This window comes from Trichoderma reesei, assembly GCF_000167675.1.
Source record: "Trichoderma reesei QM6a unplaced genomic scaffold TRIREscaffold_11, whole genome shotgun sequence".
NCBI lineage: Eukaryota > Fungi > Ascomycota > Sordariomycetes > Hypocreales > Hypocreaceae > Trichoderma > Trichoderma reesei.
The window spans coordinates 264,759-280,062 of NW_006711158.1; the positions used below are offsets into that span (position 1 = coordinate 264,759).

Here is a 15,304-nt window from a genome sequence, read left to right on the forward strand (position 1 = left end):
AACAAAGTCATCTGTGGCCATCACCACACATTTCGTAAGTCAACAGCAAATCCAAAGGTACCAGGCCCATGCAAAGCAAAGCAAAGCACCCCCCGTGACCTCGTGTTCAACCCAAACAGGACAAAAACCCCAACATCACATCGTATTCTCAAAACCCGCCCAACGTACATTCATACCACACACTTATTGCAATAATACACCGCACTTCTTCCTGGGATGTCCAGTCCAGACCACCCTTATTCCTATCACAAGATATCCTCTTCTTCCCACCTTCTCAACAAGCCATGAACCAAATAAAAATCTGCAATCTCGCAACTGAGATACAACCCTACAATACTATTTATGTTTTTTCCCCCCGGCTCCTCGGTATCCCACGTTTGTGGCTCACCCCGCTAACGCAGCAAAAACAGCCAAACTGGCTCAGGGGACCACACACACACACACACCCATGGAGGTTGCGTAAGCCTTCCGCCAGTGTGCTGTGTGTGTTCAAAGCGTACCTGCATGCTTAGCCTCTTCTCTCTCTCTCTCTCTCTCTCTGCTGGTGGAATTTCTGATTTTTGCCCATGAACAAGATACATACCTACCTTAGGATAGGCATCCAGTCTGCAACTACTATGTACTCACATTTTTACTTACCTAGGTCCCTGTCATTGGCTTGTCTAGCATGAAATCAGTCGACGGAGAGAATCAAGTAAAGATAACTTGTGTGAATCACTACACAAGGCATTCGACAAATACCATCTCATCATATATAAATAACCTCCTCTTACAGAGCACGTAACAGCTGGATGGATGCTGTCTCCTCATTAGTCGACCAAACAATCGACATTCGTGTCTCATAATCGCAAATTGCCCAATCTAGTCATGCATCAACTCCCCATTATACTCCGTCCTGGTTCTATCATATACCCGCAAAGATAAAAATTTCCCCATGAAATCATCATCTACCACTGGTAGAGAATGGCAGGCCAAAACGGCCGCACCTAGCTGCTGCCGACAAATCCCCTGATACCCCTCAGCCCCAAGGACTTCTTCTCCTTCTTGGGCTTGCCAGAGTCGTCCTTCTTGTCTTTGCTGTCTCGGCGAATCATGCTCTGGAGCCCACCTGTTGTTATGCGGAATTAGTACAGCCGTCCGTCCCACTCTCCAGCCGGAGCTCCCACAAGGGCAGAAACGAGGGCAACAATGTCGACTTACCGCTAAAATAGCTCCTTTCCGGGCTCATCGACAGATTCAACGACGACCCCTGGCCGTCCGTCCCGGCCGTCCCCGCGGAGCTGGTTGGCTGCAGCGGCTGCAGTACAGACGACGTGGGAGTCCCCGGGTTCGAGCCGGGCGAGGATGTGGCGTTGTACCCCGAGCCCTCGCCCGTCTCCGCCGTCGACAACAGTCGGAGCGGCCTCGACTTCATCGACATGGGCCCCGTCGACGACGACATGCCGTCTTCCTCGCCATCCGCGATGCTCGACTTCTCCGTCGCCACCGACGCCTCCAGCTGCATGTCCAGGAGTGACGACTGCAGCACCGTGTACTTGCGCGTCAGCAGGCTGTACTGCTTCTGCATCTCCGCCTGCTTGGCACGGCTCGCCGCAAGAGCGTTCTCGACCGCCACGCTCGCCGTCGCGGGCCTGTTGCGCTCCTCCCGGGCCTCTGAGAGCTGGGCCTGGAGTGCTGCCACCTGCGACTGGAACAGCTTCTTCGTTCGCTGCACCTCCAGCTCAGAGGCCGTCAGCTGCAGCCTGAGTGTTTCCACCTGATTCTGGGCGTCTTCGGCTGCGTTGACGGCCGCCATCCGTTCCACCTCCCTCGCCTGGTAGTCCCTCTCCGACAGCGACAGCCGCTCCACCTCTGCCTTGAGTCGGTCAATCTCTGCGCCGTGTATCTCAATCGACTGCATGTTCTGCCTTGCATTCAGCTCCTTCACCTCGGCGTCGCAGACCAGCTTTCGCAGCTTCTCGCATTCGCGCAGGCTCTCTTCGAGCTCCTTCCGCAACGAGTCAATCTCCGTCTGCATCTTCTTTGACTCCTCGCGCAGGTTCTTCAGCTTGTTGGCCAAATCCGCTTCCCACTTCTTTGCCATGGCCCGGCTCTTTTCTGACTCCTTGCGGACTTGCATCTCAGCCATCTTGGCCTCTTCGTAGCGACTCTTGAGGTTCCGGTTCATCATGATGAGATTCTGCATTTCCGCCTCCGTGGCCGCCTCCGCCATTTGACGCCGCCGCAGCTCGCCGATGTGGGCCATGTGTTGTTGTTTGAGGTATCGCTCAAAGCTGAGGTCATTTTGCAGCAGGAGAAGCTGACGTTGCAGGTGAGCAATCTGCGCATTGTTTCCATTATCGGCCGATACAGGCGTCTGTGTTTGCGGCGGCAGCGTCATCATCGTTAGCGGCCTATCCGCAACTGACTCTTGATGGCTCAGAGCGAGCGACGGCACACTGTCGTTTGCCAGAGACTGGTGGAGACTGCTCTTGATCGCCTTGTTCGACCTGATGAGATCCTGAAGCTGGGTGTGAGAGGCCGATTGGAGTAGCTGCGTGCCTGAAGGGCCATCTACCCCAAAGTCCTTGGCGCGGGTCGCTTCGCCAGAGTCCCTCGCCGAATGATGACTGGATTGCGACCCCCGACGCTGCGGCGTATGGTCGCTGGCGATGGACTCTGTCATCGATAGGTGGGTATTTCTCCACGAGTTCACCTTGGTCACTGAGCTGCTCAGCAAGCCTGGGTCTGATCTCAGTTGACTCAGGTCGTCGTTGAGAGCCTGGGCCGACGACTGCGTGAGGTGCAACAGGTCGTGGTCGCCAAACATTTGCGAGTCTGGGGAGATGCACAGCGCCATGCATTCAGCCACGACTTCGGCGGCCTCGCTTTTGATCCATCGCCCCACGTCTGTCTTCTCCGTCTCGATAGTGAGTGTATAAAAGTTGGGATGGAGCACATGGCTCCTCCTGAACTGTTCCGACTGGTGCCGAATCTCCGTCGGCTGCACCTCAATCTCATCAGCGTTGGACACGTTGGCGTGCCGCATATATCTCTGCGGTTTGCGAATGTAATCCATGAAATTGATGGGATAGAGGCCGTAGAGAATCGTGTAGTAGTGCGACAGGTGTGGTATGTTGGTATCTTCCGTCTCCGGCTCAAAGGCATATACCTCCCAGCGGCTCGCTTGCTCGGAGTCGTGAAAGGGCGACTCCAGAGTACCTGACCTCTCCTTTTCCCAGAAGAGTAGCCTGGCATAGATGTTGAACAGCGTAGGCAGATGCGGCACAAGAGAGCTGGGCATATGGGGCAGAAGCATGATGAGAGCGGTGAGCGCAGCCGAGACGACAGTGGTCGATGTGTCCTGCTGAAGGCACGTCAAGAGATCGGTGAAGAGAGGCGTTTGAGCCACTTGGTGTAGGTGAGGCGGCTGCGACTGGATAAAGGAGCAAATGAAGTTGAGGCTGGCTTTTCGATACTTCTTCTTGATCAGATAGCCGTCCAACGAAGAGAAAAATTCCTGATTCCGTTAGTCCAGGCAGAGAAGGATGATGATGATGATGGACAGGGTGAAGAATCTCGTCAATATGTCGTCCATACCTTTGGTCGTTTCTTCCCAAAGTTCCCCAAGGCATCGCCAAGCATCTTTTCGCTATGCTCCGACGGCTGATTGCCCTCGAAGCGCGCCGGCTGAAACTCCTCCATCCATATCTCAAACAGTCGGTCGATGATGGGATTCACCGCGGAGTCGTCGCCGGCGTCGTCCTGGTACTCGTCGGTAATGGCGACAACCTCGTTGAGAAACTCCATGGCCTCGGCGACAACGTTCTTGTCGAAGCCCGTCTTGTCGAGAATGCCCTTGCACGCCTCCAGCCAGACGAGGATGCGCTCGGGGGTGCGCAGCACAGTCAGGAGCCGGCGCAGGATGCCCAGCCAGGCGCCCGCCGCGGCAGGGTTGCCCCGGACATTCTTATCAAAGATGAGCAGCAGCTCCTCCTGCAGGCGATCGGACGCGGCGTCGTCATACTTTTCGCGCTTGCGCAGGTAGGCAGCTATCGTGTCGACGAGATCGTCGGGAAGGGGCACGGCTGGGTCGACGATGAAGTCCTTGATGGCCTTGGACAGCTCCTTGAGGGATCTGCCGTGGGTGGGGGGGGTTCGCTCGCGTCAGTTTTATCCGTCCACAGAGCAGCTCGAGGTGCCTCGCAGGACCCGTTGATAGGCAGTCGCACTCACATTGTAGAAGCCATCACGGCGGGATGTGCGCCCAGGCCGCGGGTGAGGCCAGCGTGGCCGCCGCCAGAGGTGAGGGACGCTTCCGGCAGAGGAGTCGGAGCCGAGCTGAAGCTGGAGCAGAGGCAAGAGAAGCGCTGTGAGCTGCCGGGCGGTCGAAATTCAGGGGCCTCGCCGTTGGGAGCTCCGAGTGTTGCGCGGCTGGATTTGCTGGGAGGTTTAGCCCGGCTAGGTAGGGATCAAGCTTTTGGGAGGATGTTTGAGCTTGCAAGACGGATTTGCAAAGGCCGGACAAGCACAGCGACGCGCTAGTGCCGGATGCGGCGTAGCCCACTGACGAGCAGGGCAAGTCCCGAGAACCTTGCGACGCACCCCGCTAGCAGCGACACAGCAGGTCCCCGGTACTGCCAGCCTGCCGTACCCTGCCTGTCGCGCTCTGCCCTCTGCCGGCTCTGGTGCTATTACCCCGCAATGGGCCTGCTGGAGCCCGCTGGAGCCCGCTGGAGCCACAGCAGCTCTAGCGCTGCAAACCCTGGGCCATCAGTGCACGATCAGTGCTGGCGGTAGCCTGTTGGTGGCTCGATGGGCTCCGCAGTGGTGGTACGGTGCGGATGTATCGAGCCACGCCGAATCAGATCAGCATCAACCGTCGGCGACGGCACGAAGCAAGGCACGACGGCGAGTACGCCCAGATGCGCTGATGATTCAATGCGCGACGAGGTACCGGCCGTCTCGACCAATTGTCCTGCTCGCGCGTGATCCCCTCTCCCCTTCTAGGTAGAGCCCTGAACCCCTCCTCGCCTAAAGGTCACAGGTATTTCATCTCGTCCTCTCGTCCCTCTCTTCCTCCTCCTCTTCTTCCCTCTTCTTCCATCATTATACCCCAAATCCTCCCAATTGACAGCATCGCACGTCTTCTCCTTCTCCTCACCACCCCAATCCTCATCACACGCTTGCGGCTTGCATCCCCAAAGCCGTCAATTCCATCTGAATCACCTCTTTTGTCTCTTCTCCCTCTTCACACATCCCCCCGCATTTCGCGATGGCTGAGAGTAAGACTTCGGCCATCTCTGATGAGCCCATCAACGTCCTCATTGCCCTGCACCCCAAGTTCGACATTCTTGACTTTTCCGGTCCATTGGCTGTCTTTAGCGCAGCGCAGCACGACTTCTCCGATGACTGTATGTATTCGAACTCGTGAAGCAGGCCGCGGTGGCTGTTCCCCTTTTATGCTGGGTTCCAAATGCTAACCAGTTGTTCCCCGCACCTGAATAGCCTCCAAGGCATTTGAAGTGACCCTTGCCGGTGCTGAGCCGCAGGTCCTCTCCTCCCAGGGCGCCATCGTGCAGTCCCAGATCACGTACAAAGAGGCTCACGAGCGCATCAACGAGTTTGACGTTCTCATCATTCTCGGTGGAAACACCGACGAGGTCATCAAGAAGGAACTTGAGCCGCTTGGCATCATCACCGCCTTCTCCGACCTTCAGAAGAGAGACCCAGCCAGAGAACGAACCATGCTGTCGGTCTGCACCGGCGCCCACCTGCTCGCGCACGAGGGCATTCTCTGCGGCCTCGCTGCCACCACTCACCCCGACCACATCACCCATTTTGAGAACCTGTGCAGCGATGCCTGCACCAGACTCGGGACTGATCGCACCGACGTCATGGACGACGCTCGATATGTCGTCAACAACCTCCGCTTTGAGCTTGACGAGGATGCCAGCCCATACACGCGCCGCAAGTCGGATGCTGGGAAGCCCCACGGCCGGTAAGCTACTCTACTGTACTTTGCTCTCTATTTGGGGGTTCCATGCTAACGAGCGTCATTGAACAACAGCAAGGGGAGCATTTCCTTCAAGGAATCCCGCACACGTCGCGAGTCGATTGTCCGCCGCGTGGCGATGCGCCTCGGTGGTCTCCGGGTGATCACCGCGGGGGGCCAGAGCGCTGGCGTGGATGCATCTCTGTATCTCGTCAGCGCCCTGGTGGATGAGAAGTGTGCCGAGGAGGTGGCCCGGCTCCTCCAGTGGAACTGGACCAAGGGCGTCGTCGTGGACGGCATTGACGTGTAAGCGTAAGCGCGACGCCGTGCCATCAATCGCCAGCGGGAAGCCTGGTTGTGTAGTAAACATTTTTACGGATCTAGATCCGCCGCGTTCGTGAAGAACCAGCTGTAGTATTATGATATGAATGGAATGATCTTTACATCGACTTTGCTCAGATGCTCAACTCCATCCGTAATCGTACTGTGATTTCCCTCTTGCAAGCTCATCTGTGACATGAAGCCAACATTGAGACGTCACCAAGCGGGGACACGGGTTGGCTCCCAACCTTGATGCTACGGAGCATAAAACTTGCCCACCCCACACTTTCTCCTCGATATGATTTAGCCAGCGATGCCACCCGGTATCAAAAGGCGGGGAACCTTGCAAAATGCAAGCATGGCTGGGACTTGATCAAATCCTGATGGCGGGGCAGAGCAAGCTGATACTTACTTACTGACTTATACTAGGCCTTCAACGACGACAAGAAAGGTATGTAGCACCTATATTACACAAGTAATCACGCGAGCTGGGGATTTTAGGTCTGCCCTGACGTGTTGGTCCGGGGGGGCTGAATCGATTCATCGTATCTCAAGTCGATGCCGTGGGGAGAGATGATGAATGGACATTATTGGTGATCTGGGGAAGCGTTCGTCTTCGGTATTACACACAGCGATGATTTTATAATTCTCCAAAGAAATATTGCCCCTTAAGGTTATTAACATATTGATCTACGAAAGTGATAATTCCATCCACTTCTCCAATATCATCATGCTCAAGGGAAGAGACAAGCTTTGAGACAAGCGCAGCTTCGGTTGGACTCTATCCCCAGAGCACTAATTAAGCAGCTCAGCCAACTCCACAATCTTACGCCGTCTTGGCCAGAACTCAATTCAAGCGGGGTGTGCAGGAAGGGCTAAGGATTCTACGTTTTGCAATATGATACTTCTTCGGTTTGGCCGTCCTCATGAATTATACTATACATAACTCTTACTTTTGCCCAATTTGAAGAAAACATACCAGGAATGAAAGACACAATGTCTAATGATTTGGGTCTCGTGGCCGCTGCATCAAAGGCCCCTTATCCGTCCGTTGTTGCATGCAAGCAAACTAGCTGGACCCAGTGATAAACAGGCATATTATTATGAAGTAAGAGCCAGAATGCTAATCGTTTCTACCTGAACTACCTATAGTTATCACCAGGTAGGTAGACTTTAGTCGGTGTAATACATTCATGAGCCTTGGCTTGGGAACACTCCCGAGTCCTTGTTGGGGTTCTCATCGAGGACTCGAAGCGCAAAAAAAGGACTGGAAACGCACACATGAGTCTAGGGTGCAATCAACGACTGTATTTCAGCTTCTTAACATGGATTGAGCTGCGAGCAGGCCTATACAGGGAGTTAACTTATAAAGTTCCCCTGGGTGGATTGACGCTGCACAGATGCCCTTTTAGATAGAATCATGGAAGGACATAAGCTAAGGTACATGTAGGTAGGATTCATCAGACTCCCAAACTCAATCCAAAATTGCCTCTTCATCAGCCCAGAAGCAGCATCAGAGCATCACTTGAACTGCTTCATAAATATTCACCTACTGTCCCGGGTAGACTGACTACCTTAGGTGAGAGGTAGTAAGTAGGCACCTAGGTAGTTTAGAACAACTGCCTTTGTCCATAGACATTCTCAATTATTTCCTCAGATTTCTCCCAGAAACTGTCGTCTTTCCCCCACGTCACACTAGAGCCATTCGAGCTTCCATACTGTTCTCGCCAGCCACAAGACGAAAGTTGCCTACCCATCTTGCCCAAGGCAGTGTGTACCGATTTCCAAAGCTTCTGGAACAAGGCACTTCCAGTTAAAACTCACCAAGCCATTTTTTTCAGGTAGAAGTGGTGTAGTGATTGTTCACGTCAGAGGACAGGTACGAGGTACAGTAGGCTCATGACTATATGATGAAATATGTCTAATGTTTGCATTGAAAACTCTCAAAGTGATATACTAATGTCTTTTCCAAGTACTAGTGTCAAAGCAATGCGCAAACCACGATCCCTCAGGACCTTTAAAAACGCCCATGATCAATCTGTTAACCCATATCAAACCCATTGACTCTCCCAGACTTAAGCAGCACCAACAAGAGGCACAGGCTCAACGCCGACACGCTCCCTGCTCAGAACATCAAGAATGTACTGGCTGGGCCGGTTGTCCTTGTAGACGCGCTGCGCGCTCTTGGCGGCGCGGACATTCTCGAGGTACTTCTCAAAGAGGTACGAGCTGTCCATGGGGCCGCCCTTGGCCTCCGGGTGGAACTGGGTCGAGAAGATGGGGCGGGTGCGGTGCATCATGCCCTCGTTGCTGCCGTCGTTGAGGTTGACAAAGTACTCCTTGAAATCCGGGGGCAGGGTGCTCGAGTCGACGGCGTAGCCGTGGTTCTGGCTTGTGATGTGGCACTGGCCGGTGGTCAAGTCCAGGGCGGGGATGTTGTGGGCTCGGTTGCCGTACTTCATCTTGATCGTCTTGGCGCCGACGGCCATGGCCAGCAGCTGGTGGCCGAGGCAGATGCCCATGATGGGTACCGACGACGTCTCCATCAGGCGCGCCAGGTTGTAGACGGTCTCCTGGCAGTGGATCGGGTCGCCGGGGCCGTTAGAGATAAAGACTCCGTCAAAGTGCTGGGCCACCTTGTGGATCGGGTAGTTGTAGGGGAAGACGGTCAGCGAGGCGCCGCGGCTGACCAGGCTGCGGAGGATGTTCTCCTTGACACCGCAGTCGATGAGGGCGACGTGGAGGTCGGCACCGGGCGACTCGACAACAAAGGGAGCCTTGGTGCTGACGCGCTTGACCAGGTTGATCTGGCCGGGGTCGACAAAGCTCTCGTCCTCATCGGCATCGTACTCGTCGCCAATCGAGATCCTAGCGAGGGAAGAACCCTGCTCTCGGAGGTGGGTGACGATGGCTCGAGTGTCGACGCCGGAGATGGCGGGCACACCCTCACGGGCACACCACTCGCTCAGGCTCTCGACAGCAGTCCAGTGGCTGTAGTTGAGGGCGACATCGGAGACGACCACGCCGGCGCACTGGATGTGGGGAGACTCAAAGTACTTGAGGAGGTTGTACTCGTCGCGCTCGTTGGAGGGAACGCCGTAGTTGCCAATCAGGGGCTGGGTGAAGACGAGGATCTGGCCTCGGTAGGAGGGGTCCGTCATGGACTCGGGATAGCCGACCAGAGACGTGGTGAAGACGGCTTCGCCAGAGATGTTAGCATTGGCGCCAAAGGCCTTGCCGCGGAAGACGGGGCCGTCCTGTGGTTCATGTCAGCTCTCTGTCTTGAGACACATGCTTTCAGAGGTATACATGGCGCATCTTACCCGAATGGTAAACGTGGCCGGCGTAGACGCCACAGGCTGAGTGTTCAGCGGCTTCTGGAAGGGCATCTTCCTGCCCTTGCTGCCGTTGGCAACAGCCTGGCCGGACGAGAACCGGGTCTGGAAGGCCACCCGGCGGGCGGAGCCGGCAGCAGAGCCGGCCGCTCGCTGGGCGAAATTGGCTGCCAGCTTGGAGAACATGGCAGCGGTTGGTTCGGGATACGGTATGTTGGTTTGGTGATTTCAGAGATTATAGCAGACGATCGTCGTGTGATGCTGTTTTAAGCTGACAAAGCCCTCCACAGGTGGTCTATGGTGATGCTTGTGTTAGTTTGCTTAATGAGGGGGGGAGGAGGAGGTGAGTCATGGTGGCACCAACCAGAAAGATAGTCCTGTAGTCACAAGAATATTAGCAATTTGAACCCAATTGATGCAATTCCCAATTTTCAAATCCAACAAACGAGGGCTTGATCCAACATCTGCCCAATTGTGGGGAGGAGGGACGATTTGCGTCAAGGGGCACGTGGGGAGAACGTGGGCATCGACGTTGCAGCACGAAAGAGGAAAAGAAGCAGAGAAAATGTTCAACCATACCTGAGAAGTGAATTCCGACGGGCGCCCGTTCATAAGGGCGGATTGAGAAACGGCAGGTCGAAGATGTAAGTTCGAGGCTCGAGGCACTCTATTGGAAGTTGGAGAAGTGAAGCGTTGATGCGAGTTGGCACAAGGTGCGAGGACTATAATGGTGACTCTTTCTGACGGATGGTGAGGAGGAGGAAAAAAGAAGAGAGGAAGAAGAGCGAGAAGTGGAAAGGAAAATAGGGTGCAGCTGGAGGAGTCAGATAAAGGTTTAGCGCAATCGACTTTTTTCTTCCCTCCCGTTTGTGCCTCATAGAGAAGCCGGCCAACGATTAATTGGCGGCTGGTGATTGGTCGAATGGCGGAGTTTGACGTGATCGAGGAGACGCTAGTCCTGCTTGGGCCAGCTCTGGGGCGCCGATATCGTAGTGGCTCGTGTGCCCTGTTTTGTCATTGAATGCAGTCATTGAAAGAAGAATGGCAAACGGGACGTGCGAATAGATGAGGATATGTGGATATTATAGATTGGCGGCAGAGCATAGTAATAGGATGCAGAGCTACCTATTCATAGATACTGTTTCACAGTTGCGATAAAGATGTAGTGGCCCTAACACAGATATATACAGTCTGCAAGAGACAGATGGCGGGGCAGATTGTATCATCAACCACAACACATCAGATTGTCTCTAGTAGGTATGCTGTCATCTGCAGACAAATCTATGAAGAAGATGTTCAATCATTAGAGCCTCCTATATCTTGTATAAGTCCTATGTTGAGTGTCGTCGAGTTGACACCACCCTCCTATATATATCAGACATATATATTGTTGAGCAATTCAATTAAAACAACTCCTCGTACATCCCCTTACAGAGCACCCAGCTCCTTCAACTTGCCAATCAACCCATCCACATCCTCAACCTTGCCACCACCCTGTCTCTGCGGCGGCTCTGTCAAGCAAACTCCATTAGCCATGTCCCAGGATCACAACGACATCAAAAGCCGTAGGAAGAGGAATAAGGGAAAACTTACCCGTAACCTTCAACACCTTCAATCTCTTCTCATTCGTAAGCCCAAAGTCCTCCAGAGTCTTCTTGTCCAGCTTCTTCTTCTTCGCCTTCATGATATTCGGCAGCGTCGCATACCGCGGCGTGTTGAGCCGCAGATCCGTCGTGATCACCATCGGCAGCTTCGCCCGCACCGTCTCCACGCCGCCGTCAACCTCCTTGGTCACCGTCACCGCGTCGTCGGCCCCAAACTCAATCTTGCTCGCCTGCGTCGCCTGCGGCCACCCCAGCAGGCCCGCCAGCATCTGGCCCGTCTGCCCCGCGTCGTCGTCGATGCTCTGCTTGCCCAAGATCACCAAGTTGCTCTTCTGCTCCTCCACCGACTTCTTGAGCAGCTTGGCCACCGTCAGCGGCTCCAGCTCCTCGCCCTCCTTGAGCTCCACGTGGACGCCCCGGTCCGCGCCCATGGCCAGCGCCGTCCGTAGAATCTCCTGAGCCTTGGGCGGGCCGGCCGAGAAGGCGACAATGTCCTCCACGCCGCCGGGGGCGCGCTTCTTCTCGCGGATCCGCACGGATTCTTCTACCGAGAGGTCGTCGAACGGGTTCATCGAGTGCTTGACGCCGGCCGTCTCCACGCCGGTCTGCGCCTTGTTGACTCGCGGCTTGACCTGCAACGCATTTTCGGGTCAGTTTGGCCGGCGTTCTCTGAGCTCAGAAAGCGAGGCACCTTACCGCATAGTCAATCACTCGCTTCACAGGGACGAGAATCCGCAGGGCCGACATTGTGCTGAGCTGGATGGGTTGGTTGGGTTGGATGCGGCCAGGAGGAGGGACGTCTCGATGTCACATATGAAATAGCCGGCCCAAGAAACCAGGCCGAACGTGCAGCTGCCGGCTAGGGCCGGCTTCCGAGCAACCTCGGATACTGCCTCACGTGACACGATGCCGGCATCGCTGTGCTGCAGGTTCATCAGCTAACCTATGGAATGAAATACCGAGAAGCAGTTGAATGCATGCAGAAAGGAGGTTCTTACGGACAGAAGCTATGCTTGGAGAAATTTGACAGGGATTTGATTCGAGGTGTATAGCGTCTTGGTGGGTGGAACATGCGACACCTCCTCGCCATGAGCAATATGGCTTCTCCAACAATACGGAGTACTCACACATGTTATCAAGCTGAGCACGAGATATCGACTGCTAAACTAGGTAAATATCATATATTAAATTAGAGGCTCATCTCGGCGCCATCATAAGTCATGGCATGTTCCCCCGAGGCTCGTCCAACCTCTTGAATTTGCGCCGAGGGCACTCTTCATAGTAGTAGTATATGGGCCCACGTCTTCAACAACGGCCATTAGTCTTGTCAAGTTAGGTATTCCAAACGCTCATATTTCGTCAAAGTGTATCTCTTCAGGCCATAGTACTCCAACGCCAAGCAAACATGTGAAACCACCCCAGCTGTTTACCAATCATCCCACTCGTCGCCTCCCTTGGGCTTTGGGGCCGGGGCTGCGGGGGTCGTCTTCTTGCCCATGCCTATGGCACTCGTGCCAATGGCATTGTTGGGTTTTTGCTGCTCCGCCAGGTTGGAAAAGTCATCCCAGAAGTCTTTGCGACTGGCATCCAGGGGGGCGTTTCTCCTGGTGGAATCGGGACCCTCGACAAATCTGGTGAAGCCCTCCTGGGCGTTTTTGCCGGCCAGTTGAGCCTGTTTGGCAAGCTGTGCGGCCGTCAACTGAGCCTGCTTGGCAAACTCGCCATCGGCAATCTGTAACCCCAGTTAGATTTGAAGACTCTGCAAGATATGTGCAAGATACGGGGGGGAATTGGAGAAAACGGCGAGATGAAGACGTACGCTCTTGGCAGTGGGCTGAATGTACCCATCATTGACCGTCTTGGCCGTCTTTGTGACGGTAGAGGCGAACCAGCCAAAGCCCTTGGTGAGGGCGCCCATGGGATCCTTTTGGACATCGTCAAACAGCGGCAGCATCCCCCCCTGGCTCGACTTGTCGGGCGCAGGTGTGTTCCCGAAGCCGGCGTATTTCCCGCCCTGGCTTGGCGGCAGGTCATCTGGTCGCGAAGCGTTGTCCGCGCCCAACCGGGCAAAGTACCTGTCGTCCACTTTGACCTTTCCGCCCTGCTGGGCAGGGCTCTGGCTTCGGTTCGCGGATCCGCCCAGGGGAGTAGTCGTGCGCGAACCCTGCTTCGCGGGAGACTGTGCAGCAGCAGTAGCAGCAGCAGAGGTTACGGGCCTCTTCTCGCCCGGCACGTATTCCCTCCCCTCGACCTTGCACGACAGCCTCTCCTTCCACTCCTCGCCGACTTCGCCGCTGTATCGTTCGGCAATGGTGGCATCGTCCCAGGTGAGGCCCCTCATCTGCGTGTCCTCGTGCTCCTCGAAAAACTTCCTCCAGCCCTCGTTGCCGCCCAGGCGCATGCGCTCGATCTCGTTGGCCTTGAAGGCGTCCATGGATATGCTACGGACGAAGGAGATGTGGACGCCGAGCCCGCGGTGGACGCCGGCGCACGTCAGGCAGATGAAGATGCCGAACTTGGGCGACGCCCACTGCGGCGACGGGGCATTGCAGTCGCAGCAGACGTTGTTCTTGGATTCCTTTTGCAGCGCGGCCAGCTAGCGATTGAAAGAGTCAGAGTCAGTTGATGTTCGACCGTGGGGGGGGGGCGCACTGCTGGCGAAAGGGGGTGCGAGAGAGGGAACGGAAGCAGGGAACAGATGCGCCGTGATTACCTTGGACCGAGTCTCGGGATCAACCTCCCACATGGCCTTGGACGCCATTGCGAATCGGAAGAGCAGCGGTGGTGGTGACAAGAGGTAGGAATTCGAGGAGAAGATGCGCAAAGAAAGACCAGACAGCTGCAATGGAAGAGGCGTCTGAAGTCGAGGCTCCGGCGCGTGATTGCTTATGCTGGTCTGGACTGGTCCTGGTTGCAGCAGGGAGGTTGTCGCGGCAAGTGGAGCGGGGTGGTCCCAGACATGAAACTCCATACCTGTAATATTGGTTTTCGCGGCCCAGCGCCGTCTGTAGATACGAGAGCACCCGCTACTTTTTACACGTCCGGTTACATACAACCTAACTCCAGGGGCTGGAAGCCAGCACTGGAGTGCAGGTGCACACCTATACATACAGCGCCTACAGCGCTATTGCTGCACACCTACTGACTCCCGTCACTGTAGGTACATAGGTAGCCTCCCGCTGTTAGTAGCACGCGCAATAATACAATGAAACAGATACTTCCAGGTCAGGTACCCGATCCTCATGGCGGTGGATCCGTGGCATCCATGCAACCACTAACCGCAGCCGAGAACTCCATCTTGCTGCAGACTCTCAACTCTCAACGACTAGAGGTAAGCCAGAATGCCGGCAACCTGCTATGCCAGCCCACTTGCTACCAATGCTGTTCATCCATCACAGCAATGGAAGGTACCTAATCTCTGCCATTGTCATGATACCCAACACAAAGGGCGCAAGATATTGTACCTTCTCTGCGCTCAAGCTAGCCCTAACATGACGGCGACAACCTCAACTGGGCAAATTTTCCCGGTACACACTCTCGCGTAGAACCTCGGGTCGGGTGCAAATGCTCTGCAAGCGAGCCCCAGGCCAGGACAATGCTACTTACACAAAAGACCGTGATTCGCATTCACAGGAACAGGGCAGCCTTCAGCATCAACATCCAGCACACTAGATTCCTTACACTGAGGGAGCTTGTGACGATAGCTGATATGCTTCCAAATCGCAAGCAGGTTTCTTGGCTCAGAAACCCCCCGTCATATGCGACAGCCTCGCCAACTTTGTCACGCTTCGAATGGAAAGGAGCACGGCAAGACATCACTCAAGGGGGCAGACACAAAGTTTCACAGCCAAAATATACTCTTTTTTCATTCTTGTCCTGGCTTTCCACTTTCTCTGCCGCGTGCTTGGAGTCAGCACACGGCTGGGAGGAAGTTGCAGTAACGAGGAAAGGCATCTACGGAAAAAATGCAAACATTTTGAGGCGGCCCTTTTTTTGTAGTTTTCTCGGTCTCATATCCCATGCTCCGACGGAGGGGAAATATTAAGTTGTCAACAAAGAGCTGGCAGGTC

At 55.0% G+C, this 15,304-nt stretch overlaps 5 protein-coding genes across 5 annotated transcripts; 1 reads left to right on the plus strand and 4 right to left on the minus strand.

Moving 5' to 3' along the window:
• Positions 1 to 986: 986 nt before the first annotated feature.
• TRIREDRAFT_62789 (uncharacterized protein) lies at positions 987 to 4,116 on the minus strand (the record flags this gene model as incomplete). The annotated part of the gene is made up of 3 exons (XM_006966037.1): positions 987 to 1,108; positions 1,201 to 3,499; positions 3,580 to 4,116. Coding segments are annotated over 3 exons (2,958 nt in total), but the record flags the coding sequence as incomplete, so codon positions are not given.
• Positions 4,117 to 5,151: 1,035 nt separating this feature from the next.
• TRIREDRAFT_78626 (uncharacterized protein) lies at positions 5,152 to 6,296 on the plus strand. Its single transcript, XM_006965916.1, has 3 exons — positions 5,152 to 5,393; positions 5,488 to 5,980; positions 6,050 to 6,296. Exons 1-3 carry the CDS (start codon positions 5,255 to 5,257, stop codon positions 6,282 to 6,284), a joined length of 867 nt encoding a protein of 288 aa, XP_006965978.1. The 5' UTR covers positions 5,152 to 5,254; the 3' UTR covers positions 6,285 to 6,296.
• A 1,979-nt stretch (positions 6,297 to 8,275) lies between these two features.
• arg2 (uncharacterized protein) lies at positions 8,276 to 10,371 on the minus strand. Its single transcript, XM_006966038.1, has 4 exons — positions 10,210 to 10,371; positions 9,995 to 10,007; positions 9,619 to 9,925; positions 8,276 to 9,552 (listed from the first exon to the last, which is right to left on the minus strand). Exons 3-4 carry the CDS (start codon positions 9,814 to 9,816, stop codon positions 8,371 to 8,373), a joined length of 1,380 nt encoding a protein of 459 aa, XP_006966100.1. The 5' UTR covers positions 9,817 to 9,925; positions 9,995 to 10,007; positions 10,210 to 10,371; the 3' UTR covers positions 8,276 to 8,370.
• A 687-nt stretch (positions 10,372 to 11,058) lies between these two features.
• On the minus strand, positions 11,059 to 11,997 carry TRIREDRAFT_22489 (uncharacterized protein; the record flags this gene model as incomplete). Its single annotated transcript, XM_006965854.1, has 3 exons — positions 11,931 to 11,997; positions 11,224 to 11,866; positions 11,059 to 11,141 (listed from the first exon to the last, which is right to left on the minus strand). The coding sequence occupies exons 1-3, from the start codon at positions 11,979 to 11,981 to the stop codon at positions 11,059 to 11,061; spliced, it is 777 nt and encodes a 258-aa protein (XP_006965916.1). The 5' UTR covers positions 11,982 to 11,997.
• Positions 11,998 to 13,065: 1,068 nt separating this feature from the next.
• Positions 13,066 to 14,008, minus strand: TRIREDRAFT_48835 (uncharacterized protein; the record flags this gene model as incomplete). Its single annotated transcript, XM_006966039.1, has 2 exons — positions 13,948 to 14,008; positions 13,066 to 13,830 (listed from the first exon to the last, which is right to left on the minus strand). Coding segments are annotated over exons 1-2 (813 nt in total), but the record flags the coding sequence as incomplete, so codon positions are not given.
• Between the last annotated feature and the right edge of the window lie 1,296 nt (positions 14,009 to 15,304).